Source organism: Neolamprologus brichardi, chromosome 8 (genome assembly GCF_056152115.1).
Source record: "Neolamprologus brichardi isolate AB-2024 chromosome 8, ASM5615211v1, whole genome shotgun sequence".
NCBI classification, from domain to species: Eukaryota; Metazoa; Chordata; class Actinopteri; order Cichliformes; family Cichlidae; genus Neolamprologus; species Neolamprologus brichardi.
The window spans coordinates 19,796,780-19,814,908 of record NC_142111.1 but is presented as its reverse complement, the minus strand read 5'-3'; the positions used below and the strand labels follow the sequence as shown (position 1 = coordinate 19,814,908).

Here is an 18,129-nt window from a genome sequence, read left to right as displayed (position 1 = left end):
CAGCATTAATGTTTGGCTTTTATCTTCTTAGCTAATTGCTCATCAAGCATAAAACATCAAGCTCATCTCAGCAGGAAGTGGGAAGTGACAATACTAATTTTCCCCTCAAGGGAAATCTAGATTCAGAGCCCACGGTTAGGTGCTGTGGTGGGCGTGGGGCTTCTGAAATGCTGACAGCAGTAGTCTAAACAAGCGTTGGTATATCTCTCAGGTTAGCGTGTTTGCACTGCGTTGAGTTGATGGTTTAACTACACCTCTGTGATCAAAAGCTTGCATTGTAAGTCTGTCACCGGGGGGTGTCCCATGTAAGTGCAGCAGCAAGCTTGAGTTGGGTATCCTGAAGGGTCCCTCACTTCACTTCATATTTGGAAAAAATAAACAAGGCAGTGAAAAATAAGCCAGGGAGAGATAATGTTCCTGCTGTAGTGGAAAACCTTTAGCATATGTTGTCAGTTTACCCATTAGTGCTGGGGTAAACATTGAAGGAGGTAATTGCACAGATAAACCTGTTCAACTGCTCGTTAATGCAAATATCTAATCAGCTAGTCATATGGCAGCAACTCAGTGCATTTAGGCATATAGATATGGCCAAGACAACCTGCTGATGTTCGAACTGAGCAATGGGGGGGGGAAAGGTGACCTAAGCAACTTTGAGGTTGTTGGTGCCAGACTGGCTAGTCTGACAATTCCAGAAACTGCTGATGTACTGGGACTTTCCCAACAAATCCCAGTAGATCATCTCTGAGATTTCCAGAAAGTGGTTTGAAAACAAGTCAATGTCCAGTGAACGGCAAAAATGTCTTGTTGATGCCAGAAGTCAGAGGAAAATGACTAGACTGCTTTGAGTTGTAGGGAAAGCAACGGTAACTTAAACAACTTGTTGAACATTGAAGCAGATGGGCTACAGCAGCAGAAGACCACACTGGTTGCCATTTTTGTCAGTTAAGAACAAGAAACTCACCAAAATTGGACAACAGAAGACTGGAAAAACATTGTGCGGGTCAGGCTCAGGCTCAGGCTGCTGATGGTGGTGTAATCATATGTGGATATTTTCTTGAGATACTTTAGGCCATTTAATACCAGCTGAACACTGCTTAATGTTCAGCTAGTATTAAATGGCCAACAGTGCACTCACTGTTGAACATGGCAGTGAGTGCACTATACTCACATGGCCGCCACAGTCACTAGATCTCAGGCCATGACCACACGAATATGTTTTCGTTTGAAAACGCATCTTTTTGTCTCCGTTTTGGCCTTCCGTCCACACTGAGACGGTCAAGGAAAACGCTCTCCAAAGCGGATACGCGTGGCAGTGTGTACAGCGAACCCAGAGCCTTTTCGAAAACGATGACACATGCATCATGTGATGCAGTCATGTGACCAATTAAGCTAAGATAGCGGAGGGCATTATACAGGTGTTCTTTTGTTTGCGCTCAATTTTGACAGCCCTATTAGACATTAATATCAGTTTGTACATGACCAGATAGCTTTTCTTCAAATTCTTTAACTCACTCGCTTTTGCAACTTCGTACTTTTGTGTTACTCGCAGCGACAACTCCACCTCATTGTTAGTCCACTTAAAAAAACTCGGTGCTTTTCCACGAAATTTTGCTGCGACGTTTCAAAGAGCCGGAAAGTAAATACACGGCAGACAAAATTGACGCAGGTCGAAACGTCTTGCGTTTCACGCATGCACAATACTGGAACGTAGGCGTTTTCTGCCGTTTCAATGTGGACGCACAACTCTGTGAAAACGACTGAAAATGATAGTGTGGACGCGGAGTGTTTTCTGACGAAAACGCCGTTTTCTAATTTATCCGGGCTAATGTGGACGTAGCCTCAATCAACGCAATGTTTCTGGCATGTTGTTGAATCTATGCCAGGAAGAATTAAAGCAGTTCTAAAAGAAAAAGTGGGTCCAACCAAGTACAAGCAAGGTGGACCAAATGAAGTTAGTTCTGTCCTCAAGAAAGACGCATCATTTTCGGTTCAAACTACCCAGTCCAAACTAGCCCCTTGTGCCAAAGGTGTCCCATAAGGAAGTGTGCTGGAGCCTTTGTGTTTTTCCAAAGACAATATAGAGTTTATTAAGATAAATTTCAAGTTTAAGGCACTTGCCCGAAGGAAGGAAGACAGGGATACATTTAGTTACTTTTTGTAGAAACAATTTATATTCACAAACACATAATAATTATACTATACTAAGTATAATCATCATAATTATACTTCACCTTAATTGTACACACTAGGTAAAATCCATATTACCACAACTGTCTTCATAATTAAGACATTTTAGACAATAAGGTCAATCTCCTAAATTTGCTCGGAGGAAATAAACACAATTTAATGAGTTGCAGTCCAAGTTAGTCTGTGATGGTCTCTAAGATGGCAATCACAAGGTGGAAGCCAAAATTAGAAACTGAGAGAAATATGTGATTACTATGTCAAGCTAATTAGCACTGGCAGTGAGGTCTCGGTACCCATGCATATCTGCTCTGAGGTCACATCTCTATCATTTTGCTCAGTTTTAATTAGAACGTTTAATGGGGGCTTGTGTAAGGATGACAAAGCTTTCACTTTCTATACATTTCTATAGACTAGCTATAACAGAAGTTTACAGCAAAATATTTTTTAGCAGAGAAGAAAATCCACTTCCCACTCTGATTTAATTCAGAGTCACTTGACCTCATCCTTGAATGCATTTACTAGCATCATCTGACCTGCTCATTGAACTCTGTAACTTTTCCACTCAACTTTAAACGCTGTTTTCCTTGTATCCCATTGATTCCCATTCGTCTCACAGAGCACAAAACGGAATAATTTATTTTAATTTCACTTTAGTTTTAGGAATAAAGCTCTAGTTTGCAACAACAGTCATCACAGGGCACTTTACAAAGAAGAGTAATTACCTTTTCTCTATGTAGTGTTGAGAAGACATCAAACAATAAACACTCATCAACTGATGGGCTCAGTTACCGTAGATAAGAAACATGTAGCTACAGAGCCAAAACGAGGAAAGACTGGAAAAACAAAGACAGAGAAATGCTTGGTGAATGAAAGAGAAAACTCCTTTCAACACAGAGCAGTTTGCAGTTCATGTGCCCCGCTTCCCATTTACATTGGGTCTCAGTACGAAAAATTCTACATACCACTACACACGCTTAAGTCATCTGAACATTTTTCACAGGACTCTATCCAGTGCTGTGAAAAACCAACTGGAACCCATGATTTTTTTCCACAATTTCTTTTGCTGTATGATGATGTCATAAACCAACATCATCATCACATTCTTGTGGAGGAATGTGGCCCACTCTTCTTTACAAATTTGCTTCAGTTCACTGATTTGCCGGTATTCATCTGTGCACTGGTCTCTTTAGATCCCACCACAATATTTCAATCAGGTTGACTTTGGCATACAGAGAGGTTGACTGTGAAACGAGCCTAATTAGCATAGCATAGGATCTTTATTTCTAATGCACTTTACATCCGACAATGTTGGCCAAAGTGCTACAAATATAAAACAAAGAGAAAAGAGTTTACGTATAGAATATCTTAAAATTAAAAAGAATATAATTAATAAGAAACATATTAAGAAACATCAACAAGTCCTGCTGTGCTGAAAGCCAAGGTAAATAGATATGTTTTAAGACAGATAAGGAAGGTGCCTGTCTAACATGTAAAGTCTAACATGTAAAGGCAACTCATTCCACAATTTTGATGCTGCCACAGCAAACGCCCGATCCCCTCTGAGCTTACGATTAGTCCTGGGCACGCTTAGGAGGAGCTGGTCTGTCAACCTGAGGGACCGGGAAGGTATGGATGAAGAAGCTCCGAGAGGTACAGAGTGGCAGCATTGGACAAACATTTAAAAACAAATAAAAGCAGCTTAAAATGGATCCTAAAATGCACGGGCAGCCAATGAAGTGAATATAAAACTGGGGTGATATGCTTGCATCTACGAGTGCCAGTCAAAAGACGTGCAGCAGCATTCTGAATTAGCTGCAGTCGAAAAACAGAAGGTCGACTCACCCCATAATAAAGAGAATTACAGTAATCCAGCCGAACGGCTACAAAGGCATGGATTACTGTTTCAAATTGCTAATTATCATCCTTCTACCACCGCGCTTGATAGTTAATATGAGGTGTTTATGCTGACATGCTGTATTTTTCGGTTTGGTTTTTTGCCAAACATGGTCCCATATATCTAAAGAACGTTGTTCCAGAGATCTTGTGGTTAGTTCAGATGCAACTTTGCAAAATTAAGCTGTACTGCCTTTTTTTTTGTTACAGATGTTTGCTTTTCTCCCGTTAACTCTTCCAAACAAGCCGTACTTGTTTAGTATTTTTCTAACTCTACTGTCATGAACTTTAACATTAACCAGCTAGCTGTGGCCTGTAGAGTTTGAGATGTAGCTTAACTGTTTTTATTTATTTTTTGTGCAGTTTCTCTGAGCATTACAAAGTCTGGCCTTAGGGTGAATTTGCTGGGAAGATTGGCAACTGACTTGTTTTCCAGTTGTGAATAATCTCTCTCACTGTAGTATGACAGGCTTCCCTGTGGACAGCAACGGTTGCTTCTCTCAGGCTATTCCTTTCGCCTTTCTTCTTTGGCATCGTGATAACACAAACCTGAATGTTCCAGACCAGCAAATTGACCCAAGACATAAAAAAAAGAAAGAAAGAAAGAGCTATTCACTCATTGGAAATAACAGTTGGAGCATTTGACCATTGCTGTACAAGCTGCCAACTTTTCTTACATTTACAACTTGTCAAACCTTTGTCCACATATCCAAAGCTAAATTCTTTTACACCGAAGAAAATAAAATATACGCCAAGACACAACTGCAGTGTGTAGGTTATCATTCAACTTATGGTTGTCTAGAGCTTGAGAAAACAAGTTTGTGAACTGAAGAAGCATCTTAGGTGAACAATGAAGACATAAAGAAGTCCAGTTTTCTTCATTTTTCAAACTCTTATGACCAGCTACAGTGCTTAACAAATGTATTAGATCATATGCCTTAAATAAACATCCATCCAATTCAACCCTATCCCAGCAGCCATAGGGTGAGAGCCGGTGTACACTCTGGACAGGCTGCAGGTCTATTGCAGGGCTAACAAGCCTAAATTAGCCTAAATTGCCAAAATCCTTTTCTATGTGAATGTATGTATAATAGTTAATCCACCAGTATGCACAAGCTCTTTGTCAAAACAGCATTTCTAATGCTAAAATATAATTATAGTTGTTATGAAAGAGTTTTCAAATTTGTTGTTATAACTATAGATATAGATATCAATATAGATATAGACAGCTAACAGTAGCGTTTCCATCTATGCTGACAATGTTTTCCTGTTACTGTCAAACAAATTATTGGTGCATCACCAAGATGGTGGCTAGTGAAAATGAAAAGTATACAGAATTTTACACTCAGGGTTTTGTCTGTTTTAAGCATACCACCAAGTTACTTGGAGTGTACCGGGTGTAGCTGTCCTTTTTAGTGTGACTACTCTAGGCAAACAAAAGAGAAAATATATGATTTGAGATGCAGCATTAGTATTTCATGGGAAAAATACAGGAAGAGCACAGTCTTCTAAGGCCAGTGTCCTAGCTATCAATTTTAAAGAAAGTGAGAAAGTGAGAATCTGCACCAAAATACAAAAGGTTCATTCTTTTCTGCTGCTATATCTCTGCAGCAGGTTTGATGAAATTTGGCCACGTAGCTTTTGTGTAATTTTGCTGACAGAAAGAGAGACAATTGGCACAGCAAATGTAACCCTGTGAGGCTCTTGTCTGCGAGGAGGAATTACAAAAGTGTCAGAAAAGGAATCAGAATTTTCTTCTTATCCCTTTATAGTTGTTGTAGTTAGTTATCACCAAGAACCAGATGTGATACTGGTGTTAAGTGTTCTATACAGTACCCCTTATATAGCCATATGCAGATATAATCACATATTAATGCAGGTTATCGCAGTGAACGAGTAAGACGGTAAAGAACGTTTGCATTAGCTCTGCTTGTCGAGTCTAAAATAAGATAAGGAATCTGTGAAGCCTCAATCTCTTTCCTATCTCGCGAATTGTCTGGGCCTAGTGAGAGGTCTGTATCAGACAGAAGGAAGGAGTCAGACTTTAAGTATGAGGATTTGATTTGAAGGCAGAGGGCGTTGAAAATACGCCGTAGAGAGGGCAAAGGGAATATATAGAGAAGTAGAGATAAAGAGAAAAGGACAGAAGTAGCGGATAGTAAGTTCAATATTGGGAGCTCAGTATCAATTCAGTGCATTGAGAAATGGATTAGCCTGGGATCTGTGGGGTGCTGAAAGATGAACAGGCTGGCGATGAGCCTGGACATGCATAGAAAAAAAATCCGATTTAAAATGTGGTGACATGAATCAGGAGCTTATTGGATTTTCTGGAAATTCTTTTCACTTAACCAGAGCTGATCTATGATTGTCTTTAATAGGTATTGATCTCCTATTTTAGTACATCAACACTTTCCTGCATGCCAAAATGGACAGCCAGGGCCTGCAATCTCTCAGCCTCTGTGTATATCATTTGATGTTATCATCTTATCATATAATAAGTTGACATCATCAGGGTATGGATTCACTGTAAAACAAACACATGGGTGCAGGAACATCCATCCACTGAGTTCGCTATAATCAGATGTCGGCAAACAGAGCGGATGAGCACTGTGGAAGATTAGCTGTTCTTCTGCAGCTGTATGTTGAGGCAGCAGAATCAACTCCATGGAAGTAAACATGACCGCTGTGACTTTTTCTGGTGATGACAGCCCAGTGACATCAGCATTTCTTCCTCTTGGGTCGAGAGCCATTTCTTATGAGTAGCAGAAGCTGTTATGACACGGACTCTACAATAGCTCTTTTTGTTTCTCCATTTTGATTGTTATTTTGTTATATACAGTAGTTATAAGTAGAGCAGGGAGATATGGCCAAAAATATTTATCACAATATACATTTGAAAATTTGCAATAACGATATAACTGACGATAATTGACGTGAGACAAAATACTTTACAACTCCACAACTTTATTAGTGCAAAAAAAAAAAAAAAAAAAAAAAAAAAAAACATCAATGTATTTTCACTTAAACAAGCAGCTGTTTTTTATGTGCATTAAAGTTATATAAAAATGTAACAGTGCAAATGCAAATTCCTTGCTGACAGTTTAACCAAAAGGCATTTCCAGTGGAAACTGGCCGACATATCCTCAGCATAACCATGTATAATATCCACAAAACTTAAAAAGAGGTTATACACACACAATACGGTAATATTATGTTGAAGCACAGTACGTATCACTACGCCAGGCTCCTGCCTACGATAGCCGTAATGCTCCGACAATCCATCAAGCGGTGTGGCTTCTTAGCTTAGCAAAGTCGTACTGAAACATTTGACAGATTTTCGAGCGCCGTGTACCACATAAAATCGTTTCAAGGTCAGTAAACACAACCAGAGTTCATACATAAGGCACACGGGATTATAAGGGGCACTTTCGACTTTCAGAAAAATCAAAGGATTGATTTTAAGTGTGCCGTATTTTCCAAACAACACGGTAATAACGACGGCCCGCTAGCATGCTCTACCAAAAATAGTGCTTTGTTGTGTAGCTGACGGACGAAAGCTAAACCAGTTCCACACCACTGAAGTTGCAGCATTTTTACAAACCAGTTCTGGTTCATCTGTTTCATTCAACGATCCGCTTTCACTCTTCTCATTCTGTGTCGCCGCCACGATTTTTCCGCCATGTGCGTATGAAAACAAAGGCACTGCGCATGCGCGGTTTACCCACGTTCTATCGCCATATTTCATTTTCTTATCGTTGCCCACCATTGTACCGGTATTACCGTGAACGGTATGATATGGCCCAGCCCTAGTTATAAGACATGCTTACAACATGCAACTATTCCAAAGGGATTGCTTTATTACTAATTTGGAAAAGCAGTTGCTTGCGAAGATAATGACTCAACTCTCCTTTGAAGCGTCTCTTAGCATTCATGGCATTCAGCTTTGTGATTTTTCTATCAGTGCAAAGACACAGATTAAATGGAGTGATTAGACTTAATATTAGGAGCTCAAAAACACAGCTTCAAAAGAATGTTGATGTAGGAACCATATCAAATTGAAGGTGCTCATATACCACTGATATAATAATAATTGCAGATGCGTATGACAAACCCAGAGTACTTCTTGGTTTTCTAACAGTGTGATTACAATAGTGTTCACCTGTAATCACTGCGAGTAATTGGAATGAACCTAATGCAAACCGGGTCAAGTACTTAAATCACTGACTCATTCACTTGGATAAATACCAAGCTTTAATGAGCCATTGTGTCCTGGTTCACTGAGCCTTCAGTTGATCTTAGTTTGATTTAGCAAATAAACAGATCACTGCACTGAGTTTCAACCTGACCCTGTTGTTTCTTTGTATTTCTGCAGGATGATGGTGTTTGGAGTGCTGACGCTAGTCCTGAGCTGGACTTCACTGGGAGCTGACCTGGCAACCGCTGTGGTAAGCTCCCTCGCTTTCCTACCCCTGAGTGACTGACTTACTTTGATATAAAATACCCTAAACTGGTCACCTTATGATAGTTTGCAGAAACTATCTATCTATTTAAGGTATTAGCTGCTAATTAGTGGTTCTAAGCTTAAAAGCCAAGTATTTAAGCTTTATCAGGATGTTAAGGTTACAAAAATATTTATGAAATCAGTCTAAGTGACAGAGATCCCTCACAGATGCACAGAAACAGGTTCTAAAACTGCCCAATCTCAAATTCTTCTGATCACAGCTATCCGTCTACCACGTCATGAGCTTTTGATCTCTGCTGTCAAAACACACGGCACTAAAAATAGACTGACAAAAGAACAAAATTGCAAACCCACACCTTCTCAGCAGCATTATACAGAGCTCAATAACCCGATTCCAATTCAAGGATTATGACAACACGAATCCAATTGCCGTATTCACACTGAGTAGGTGATTAATTTCAGTGTTTTTCCTCTCTCATCGTCCCAAGGCTTAAAAAAGCAGCGCAAGTGTTTGATCGATGTGGAGGTGAGAACTCACTGTGAAAATAGAGAGAAACATGAGACACGATGAATATCAGATGGCTGAGCACTGGTGTTTGACTAAGCTGCCTCGGGCGTCTGTGCTATTTTTCTCAGTTTTGTTGCTGGATGTTGCTTTTTACTCAGGGGCAGCAGAGGATTGTTTACACGTGTGAATTAAATTAGGAGATAATGAGCGTCAAGTAAGCAGGACTAAGTAACAGCGAGAAGTTTGATCTGTTGCACAGTGGTGTCTGGTTTTATCTTCCTTTTTATCTGCATGTTCAAGTCTTCTTTGCGAGGCTTCACTCGGTGTGGTCTTCATTTCCTGACACAATGACACTAATGGTTTCCTTTTATAGCAATGCTACGGCACACATGTATGACTAAAACACCGAAACCCCCATCTGCATCCACCGGTCAAGACATTGCAAATGCAGACAAATACAGAATTTCTCAGTAGATGATTCATCCTGTCCATTTAGTCTCCTGCACCATGACACATGCTGCGTTCAGGTCCATCTATGGTGTGTAAGAATTATCTCAACGGAAAGACAGTACTTTCCCTTTAAGGAACTTGAAAGCATCCAGTAAATTACATGGTAATCTAACTAAAAGGTCTTCTTGTTCTACATCTCCCCTTGATAAATGAATAATATAACTTTTCATAAATTGCTTCAGAAGAGTCACGGGTACATCTTGTCCTCTGAGACGTAATGATTTTGTGTGTGTTACAAAATCATTCCGTCTCACTTTTATGTAACGTGTCTGCTGGGTGTCACTGAGGCTGAATGAATGATTTGTACACCCTTAAAAAATAAAGAACCTGTCTTTAGCGGTACAACAGCTTGTTACTGGGTACTACCCTGGACAGGAGGTACTTATTCTTATTCTTATTCTTGTGGGCCGAACCTTGTGGAGCCCAGTCTTGAAACTCTGGTGACAATTTTGTACTTTATTAAAACAGCACATACACAGATTAAAAGAGTTAAGAGTTAAGAACTGTTAAAAGAGTGTAAGAGTAGCTCTATTAGAAAACCACCAATATATTTTATTATTCATTCATACACTTGGAAATGATTTTGGTCAGGTTCGAACCCAGAAACATCTTGCTAGTAGATAACAGCACTAACTACTGAACCACTGTGCTGACAGTACACTGTATACAAGACAGATACAAAGTGAAACTTTTGTGGGGTCCAGAGTTAAACAATTTATACATAAATTTAAAAAAAAATGGCATTTTATGTGAATTAACAAAAACTCAGTGAGCTACAGTAACGTTTTCTGTAATTATAGACATTAATTTGTCATAATTTAGGGGCCATGCTGACAGATTTCTTTAAACGTTCTAGAACAGCATTTCTTATCAGGTTTTTCTGATATTTAAATATCTCAGGGTTTAAATGTGTAGTTAAACGTCTTTAGATTGACAGACAATGGAGGTCCACTCATTTATTCCACTTAACATCAAACTGTAAAATGAGTTTGATTTGAAATTAGTAGGATTGATAATATTTCTTTATGTTTCTGTAATGGTTAATTAACTGCTATTTTAAGATCTTTAAAAATGATATTTTTAATACCAGTATATAATTATAGTTAACCCTGAATTTTCTGATGTACTGTTTTACAAAAAAAAAAATGTTTAAAAATCAGAAAACATATTTTTTTGATTAGGTTATCAAATTAGTTATTTACTTGCAGTCCTTGACAGAAATTTATTTTTTTTTCTGAGAAGTCCAGTGTGCTCAAATTTGGGTGTAAATATGTGAAATCACTTTGCTATTAATTAATACCAAAATCAATAACAAAATAACTAATAAATAAAAATATTATTTTGACAGATTTCTGAAATGTTTTTATTTTTTTTTATTACAGGTAGTCTAATAAATTCATTAAGGATCCAGATGATACATTTGTGTGGATAGTCGGGATAGAAATGGGCTTTTACTGTACCTCTGTTTCTGAGAATTTATAGATGGAGTCCACCTGGGTCTTTTCTTTGCCTGAGAGTAAACATCATAAAGGCTTCGTAAAAGCATTTACATGAAGAATCTGCACTGGCTCCTCAGACATCATTTATACGTGTAAATAGGAGCTTGTGCTTATGTCGATGCAGGTGTTACTTCTTAAAGGCGATGTTTATGTGAAAGGCCCAGATTTCATGTGTGTGTGTTCCTTTATATAAATGTGAGGGTTATATACAAACTGCTTGCATAAATTGTTAGGCAGACAGTTGGTGCTTGTGAGTCAGTGTGGACTTCACAGTTTTCAGTTTCTAATAACAGACTTGTAGACATCATCGTATGAAGGCATTTCATCTTTAATAAATGTTGATTCATTCTTTATGCTGGGAATCTCCAAAAGTTGATTCTGTTCATCTGGACGTAGCGTTTTCTGGGAGAAACGTTTCGTCACTCATCCAAGTGACTTCTTCAGTCTCAGCTGACTGCAGTTTATGCTGGGAATTGTTGAAAACACATTTAGGAGAAAGCACTTTTTTAATCAGGTGTCTTCTTTAAGCAAATTCTTTTAGAATTCATATCAAATAGAGAAAAGCGGCAAAAGCAGTTAAAATGTGTTTATTTGTTTGCATTTTTTGATCTTTTCAGCCCTAATTCCAAAAAACAAAATTTAACATAGAGAAAGATGTGAAAGTACTCATTAATTGAAAGATCTCTTTTGAATTTACTATTCGATTGAATTTATGCAAAAACCTCATTTATAATAAAATCACTGACAGTATTTTCAGGCACTACAGACTGAACACAGGACAGGCCAACATTCCTGTTTAGATGTAATTGTTCTACACAATTTTTCAGCTCAGCGAGCCAGCTAGCACCTATGGAGAATTTGTGCGTATGTGCAGGAACGCCACACACACGGTGACCTCTTTAACCTCCACGTACCACTGCCATCTGAAAATGTCTGAAAATCTTCGACCTCCTCCACCCCGACTGAGAGCTGAACTTGTGAAAATCGATTTGCCACTGCAGTCGTGCAGCTGTGTCCCACTTTAAATAAGAATGAATTTCATTGCCCTGCTCTAATGATGCGAAAACACCCACCGCAACCACAGGAACTAACAACTGTTTAGTACATAGAATCTGGATTTATCTGACTTTCTGATCAGCTTCATGTGTGACTGTATTTACAGGTGTGACTGACAGACCTGCAAGATAATCTTCACATCCTGTCTGTGTGCAGACTGCACTTAAATTAATGGCTGAATCCTTAGTAAATAAATGCATAATGAATACACCCCATTGGCAGAACTCCTAATTACCAACAGCGGGTAGTCAGAACTTTGCATTTTCTGAGATTCACTGTCGTCCCTTCAGGAATTCTAACAGACTTGCTCCTGAATTGCAGAGCTCCTTGGTATCCCTCGTCTTTAACAAACTAGCTCAGGTTTGCTGGGAAACACAGTTTGCTTTATCTCTTCTGCGTGGGGCTCATTAGCGTACCCCCCAGAGAAGGTTAAGCTACACGCAGTGCTTGTCCCGAGCCCCGGGGACATTTAGCATTCAGACGGCACAGTTCAGCGGAGACTGCCACTTGTCTTTTGTTATTTTTGCCAATGCAGGTTTCGTGTTAGCACTTTGCATTGAATTGAAAAGCATTCCTGTTAAGATGTGTTAAAGGGGTACAAAAACAGCCGTATTCCCTCTACTGTGTCAAAAAGCGCTAAAAATGATAGCAATCACTATTCATGTTTCTGGAAAAATGTTTTAGTAAAAAATATGTATAAATAATTGTCAAGCTGATTACTTGGTATTTGACACACCACATCATTCCTTCTTTGAAATGTGAGTCATGAATTTTTTTTGTGAGTCATGAAATGTGAACCATTCAATCTTTTTTTTCTGATATGTCCTTGTTTCCCACTCTCTTTCCACTCCTCTCACATCTCCTGTTTTATTTTAGGGCACGAGTGATTTTTGCATTTCCCCTGACAAATACATCATGAGTAAAACAAAGGATGTCATCAGTGCTGGTAAGTGTGGTGCGAATAATAATGATCGTTTAATGGATTCATTATGTGACATTAAATTTGTGGCCATGGCGATAATTGATATTTAGCAAAGCGAGGACAATGATGATGAAAAAACATTTTCTGTCTGCTTTTGTGTTTGTGTTTTCGCAGATATTGTTCATTACTATCTGTACTGCAACCAAACTCTCTCCAACCCCTTCCAGCAGGTAGGAAACGGGATGTGTCGCAGGTCATAAAATGTCCACACATCTAAGCCAAAAGAGTTTTTTGATTAACACAAAGAAATGTTCTGTAGACATTTGAAATTAAATCTTTATCCATAAATGAGGATTTATGATGCGCAGGTTAAAACTGGACACTTGCTGGGTATTTTACAGATACAATTTAACATTGTTAAATGTTGTTATTTTGGTGGCTATGCACTTGCCATCAACATTATTAGGTACACATGTTCAGCTGCTAGTTAACAGAAATGTACGAGCCACAGGGTGACAACTCACTGCTTTTAGGCATGAAGACGTGCTCAAGATGGGCTGGTGAAATTCAAACTAAGCATCAGAATGGGACAAAAAAGGCGATTTAAGTGACTTTGAACTGTGTTGTGGTTGGTTGTTGGTGCCAGATGGGCTGCTCTGATTGTTTCAAAGACTGCTGATCTTCTGGGATTTCCCCAGACAGTCATCTCAGGGGTTTGCAGAGAATGGCCCAAAAAGGAAAAAATATCATGTGAGCAGCAGCTCTCTGGGTGAAAATGGCTTGTTGATGCCAGAGGTCAGAGTAGAATGGCCAGACTGTTTCAAGCTTATAGGACAGGAACATAGCAGAAGGTATGCAGAAGAGCGTCTCTGAGTGTACAACATATTGAAGCAGATGGGCTACAGCAGCAGAAGACCACACAGGCTGACTCTCTTGTCAGCTGATAACAAGAGTACAGTTCACACAGGTTCACCAAAACTGGAGTATAGAAGATTTTAATGTTGCTTAGTTTGATGAGTCTCTATTTTTGCTGTGACATTTGATTGGCGAGAACAGAATTTGACAAAAACAACATGAAAGCATCTGTCCTGCCTTATATCATTACATAAGTTCCTACTGGTGGTGTAGCAGTGCGGAGGATATTCGATGGTGTTTCCAGCAAGATAACACATCGTGTCGCAGAGCTCAAAAAATCTCAAACTGGTTTCTTGAACATCACCAGACACCAGACCTCAATCCAGTAGAGCACCTTGGTGGAACAGGAGATTTGCATCATGTATGTGCGTTCAACAAATGTGCAGCAACTGTGTGACGCTATCATGTTAGTATGGAGCAAAACCTCTGAGCAGTTTCCAGCACCTTACTGAATGCGTGTCATGAAGAATTAAAGAAGTTCAAAGACTAGTAAGGTGTACCTAATAAAGTGTCTCGTGAGTGTATGTTTATTTTGAATTTAACAAATCTGTTCAAACTACCCACTGCATCAGCATTCAAATAGAAGCTTTGTTTTTTAAAACTTTTTTTAAAGGTATTAATGAGGAAATATCAAACAGATTCATGATTAAGCCTGATATTAGTTTAATTATGGCAGGATTAATATTATGTTCTTTTTCATAATCAGCCCTTTAAAAGACTCCAAATTTCTCCTCAAAACTCCATCTTAGAAGTTTAAAGAAGAAACTGTTACTTATTCTTTTTTTTTTTTTTATTAAAAAGAAACTGTTATCTGAATTTTTTTTTTAATCTTGGAAATGTGAATTGTGTAAACAGCATTTAAAGGTCATTCCTGACTCATTTAAACAGACTTAAGACAGCTGTTGTTGTGGCGATACTAATCGATATTAATAGCTACAAAAAAACAAATGTCGCTCCGTTTTAACAGCAAAATGCCTTAATGTCTTTTGAACTGTAATTTGCGATGCTCAGTCTTTGCTCATTTCTTTGCCCCTCAGGCTTCATCTTTGTCAGGCTTTCCCTTCGTCCAGCCCTGTCTGTCTGAGTTACATCCTAACTTCTAGCAGAGGAGTTATAAAACCACCAAGGATCAAAGACTGTCGCCATTATCTTTCTCTCTTTCTGTTCTTGCTTCCTTGATGCATGACAAAGCATACCTTAGTGTTACAAAACTGCCGAGACAAAGGCTATGAAATTGCACGTTAGATGAAACAACCTGGAGAATCTCTTCTCCTCCCACTCTTCTGAGGATCCGTGGAGTTACTCTTCAGGGAAGCAGTTTGTGGGTCACTTCACTGACTTCCCAGCTGACATCAGTCAGCAGTTAAGTCAATTTCTGTAAGTTCTGGTTCACCAGACCTCAGATCTTATTATCTGGCTCTTGTAGACATGCCCCGAGGAGCACACCGCAAGAGCACAGCGGCAGAGGGCAGACAAGCGTCACCTTGCCTGGTAAACAAAGTCAGCGCTCTTTTCACTGTCACACAGATAGCCAACAGGTGCAAAGTTCACAAGCAAGCTGGCAGATACAGGAATTCACACTGATTGGCAAGCAAACAAGCTTCTCCCCCCTGTTTATCTTACTCTCTTAGGTGTTTGTCTCTCCGCAGTGCCCTGCAGGTCTACCTTCCTGGCCCAGCGTAACACCGCCTTTGGCATCACTCCTGCGCCAACTCTTTATCTATTTTTTATCATCTCTTCTCCTTTTTTTACTGTCCTCCTCCATACACTGTCTTTGTCCTATTTTTTCACTTTATTTGGCTCAGAACAAACTCACCCAAGCTAAAGTTGGGGAAAAAAAATCAATTGAAGCCAGTCGACTGTGTAGCAGAGAGCTACTGGGCCATGGACGATCATGTAGATCAAGAAAAAATGTCAGATCAGAGGAAAGCAATTACATTTATGGATAGTTGAGGTAATTGACCACATCTTGTTTCAATTTAACACTGTGCCCCAGGCGTGGGGGTTTCCAGGTTCTTGTTAGGTCTTGTTAGGCTGGGTGACTGTGAAGATACAGATTTACTTTGAAGATATGGCAGATTAATTGATGTATGATCATACTTGAATGTTAATTAAAAAAAAGGCAGGAACGATTGTGTTTCAGGTAGAACAGACTATCCCATTACTCCGGGCTGAATGTGGATGCTTATTTTGCCCCCTGCTGGTGGGAACATAGATCTGTTGTCGTAAAATCTGCAATCGCTGTATAAAACAGTGGGAAACACAAACTGTGATAACACCCAATACCTCCAATGAAAATTAGATTTAGCTTAGGTCGGTCTTTTTGGCCATTAACCTGGATTTTCCATTTCAATAAATCCAAACCAGTTCAGTGACAAAATCAAAGCCAATTATTATGGCATTAATGTTGTTACCTGTAGTTTTTGAGGCTTTTTTTTTTTTTTCTTTTTTTTTTTTTTTTAGAAATTACTGTACATTTTAAAGTACCTCTATTACTCAGCCCAAGGCTTGCTGCATTCATATGTGTTATTTGCTTGCTGTTCATTTGCTTCTGTACTTTTGTTTGCAGCCCCTGGCCATCTTCCAGAGGTCTCTGACCACCATGCAGATCCAGATCCAGGGTCTGTTGCAGTTTGCTGTACCACTGTTTCCTACGGCTGAGGTATGGCACACAGAAACACTTTTATGCTGTAGTTTGAGAAGAAAAAAAAAGGGCTGAAGTGTTTTTCAATGATACGCTGACCTCTCCACAGAGAGATCTCCTGGGTATACAACATTTGCTCAACTCCTCGGAGGCCAGTCTGCACCAGCTGACCGCCCTGCTGGACTGCAGGGGGCTCAACAAGGTTTGTTCACGGCATCCTATTTGGCATTAGAGAAGCACAACTAGGTCAACTTGAGAGTAAGTGGCCATTCAGGATTTCAGAGTAAAACTGAAAGTGGAACTGAGAGCAGAGAAGATAACAGTAATTTTAAAAACCTCTTTTGTTGTTTGCAAGTTTGTTTGCACAGCACGGTTCATGACTGCAATGCGGTTTACGTGAATGATGTTGAAGTCCCACCGAATGTGCAAAACATAAATGAAGAAAATGATGACGCACACCGATGCACTAAGTGCTTTTTCATCTTTGGCTCATTTTGTTCCGCTGTGTATTCAAACATGGCAGCGAGAGTACAGATGATGAGCAAACAGTTTGGCCACATATCTGTGTTCTGCATTTGACCTCTTTAGGACTACCTGGATGCAATGGTGGGGGTGTGCTATGATGGAGTGGAGGGTGTACTGTACCTCTGCCTGTTCTCCATTCTGGCAGCCTGTGCCTTCACTGTCATGCTGTGTGCCATTCCCAGGGCATGGAGACAAATTGCCTGCAGGTCAGTACATTTTCAGGCTTGTCTGCCTGCCTGAGCGCCCTCGTTTTCTCATTCTGCACCATTCTCTATGTACATCCCGGTGTACCGTCTAAGCCAGCACATACCAAAGAATACTGTAATTTGAAGTTTTGTTTCCATCAGGCGTCATTCACACCGTACCCAAGTAAAGGAATATCCTAAACCTTTCCTCTGATGCTCCTTTCCTAATTTTTCACTGAAGGGAACAAGATTACGATGACATGGATGAGGAGGACCCGTTCAACCCACGGGCAAGGAGATTAGGGTCTCAGAACCCTGACCACACCAACATGCACAGCTTCTGCAGCTACAGCAGCAGCATGGGCAGCCAGACCAGCCTGCACCCGCCCGCCCCGGCTGTCTCCAATGCCCCAATGTCTGAGTACATGTGAGTCAAAAAAAAAAAAACAACTTGGGGGGGAAAAGTGACATCAGAAATTTGAGCCATATCCGAGTCACTTCTCTCATTTTTTTCTGCAGGAACCACACAGCTCTTTTCGGGGGAAATCCACGGTATGAGAATGTGCCTCTGATAGGACGAGGCTCTCCACCCCCATCGGTGCGTTGGGTCCCAGAGGCCAAGTCCTTCCTATGATGTCATTTCTTTCTCAGTTAAACTCAGGAAGTGGTTTTCTTAGAAATAACAGCTTATTATTTCTTTCATTTTTTTGGTGACTCAGCTAACCTCCTTCGTTACATTTTACATTTACGTCACTTAAATTTTAATTCCGATTAAATCCACTCTTTTTAAAGGTTCTTTATAGTATTTAACCAGATACTCTTG

General features: G+C 39.7%; 1 protein-coding gene across 2 annotated transcripts in view; it reads left to right on the top strand.

Annotated features, from left to right (window-relative positions):
- Positions 1–18,129, top strand: part of ttyh2 (tweety family member 2) — a 68,767-nt gene that overhangs the window by 47,377 nt on the left and 3,261 nt on the right. For both annotated transcript variants that reach the window (XM_006790951.3, XM_006790950.3), the window contains exons 6-13: positions 8,453–8,525; positions 12,992–13,061; positions 13,212–13,267; positions 16,522–16,614; positions 16,706–16,798; positions 17,185–17,327; positions 17,548–17,733; positions 17,826–17,904. In XM_006790951.3, the coding sequence (XP_006791014.1) occupies positions 8,453–8,525; positions 12,992–13,061; positions 13,212–13,267; positions 16,522–16,614; positions 16,706–16,798; positions 17,185–17,327; positions 17,548–17,733; positions 17,826–17,904 (793 nt within the window). The remainder of the gene's footprint in view (positions 1–8,452; positions 8,526–12,991; positions 13,062–13,211; positions 13,268–16,521; positions 16,615–16,705; positions 16,799–17,184; positions 17,328–17,547; positions 17,734–17,825; positions 17,905–18,129) is intronic.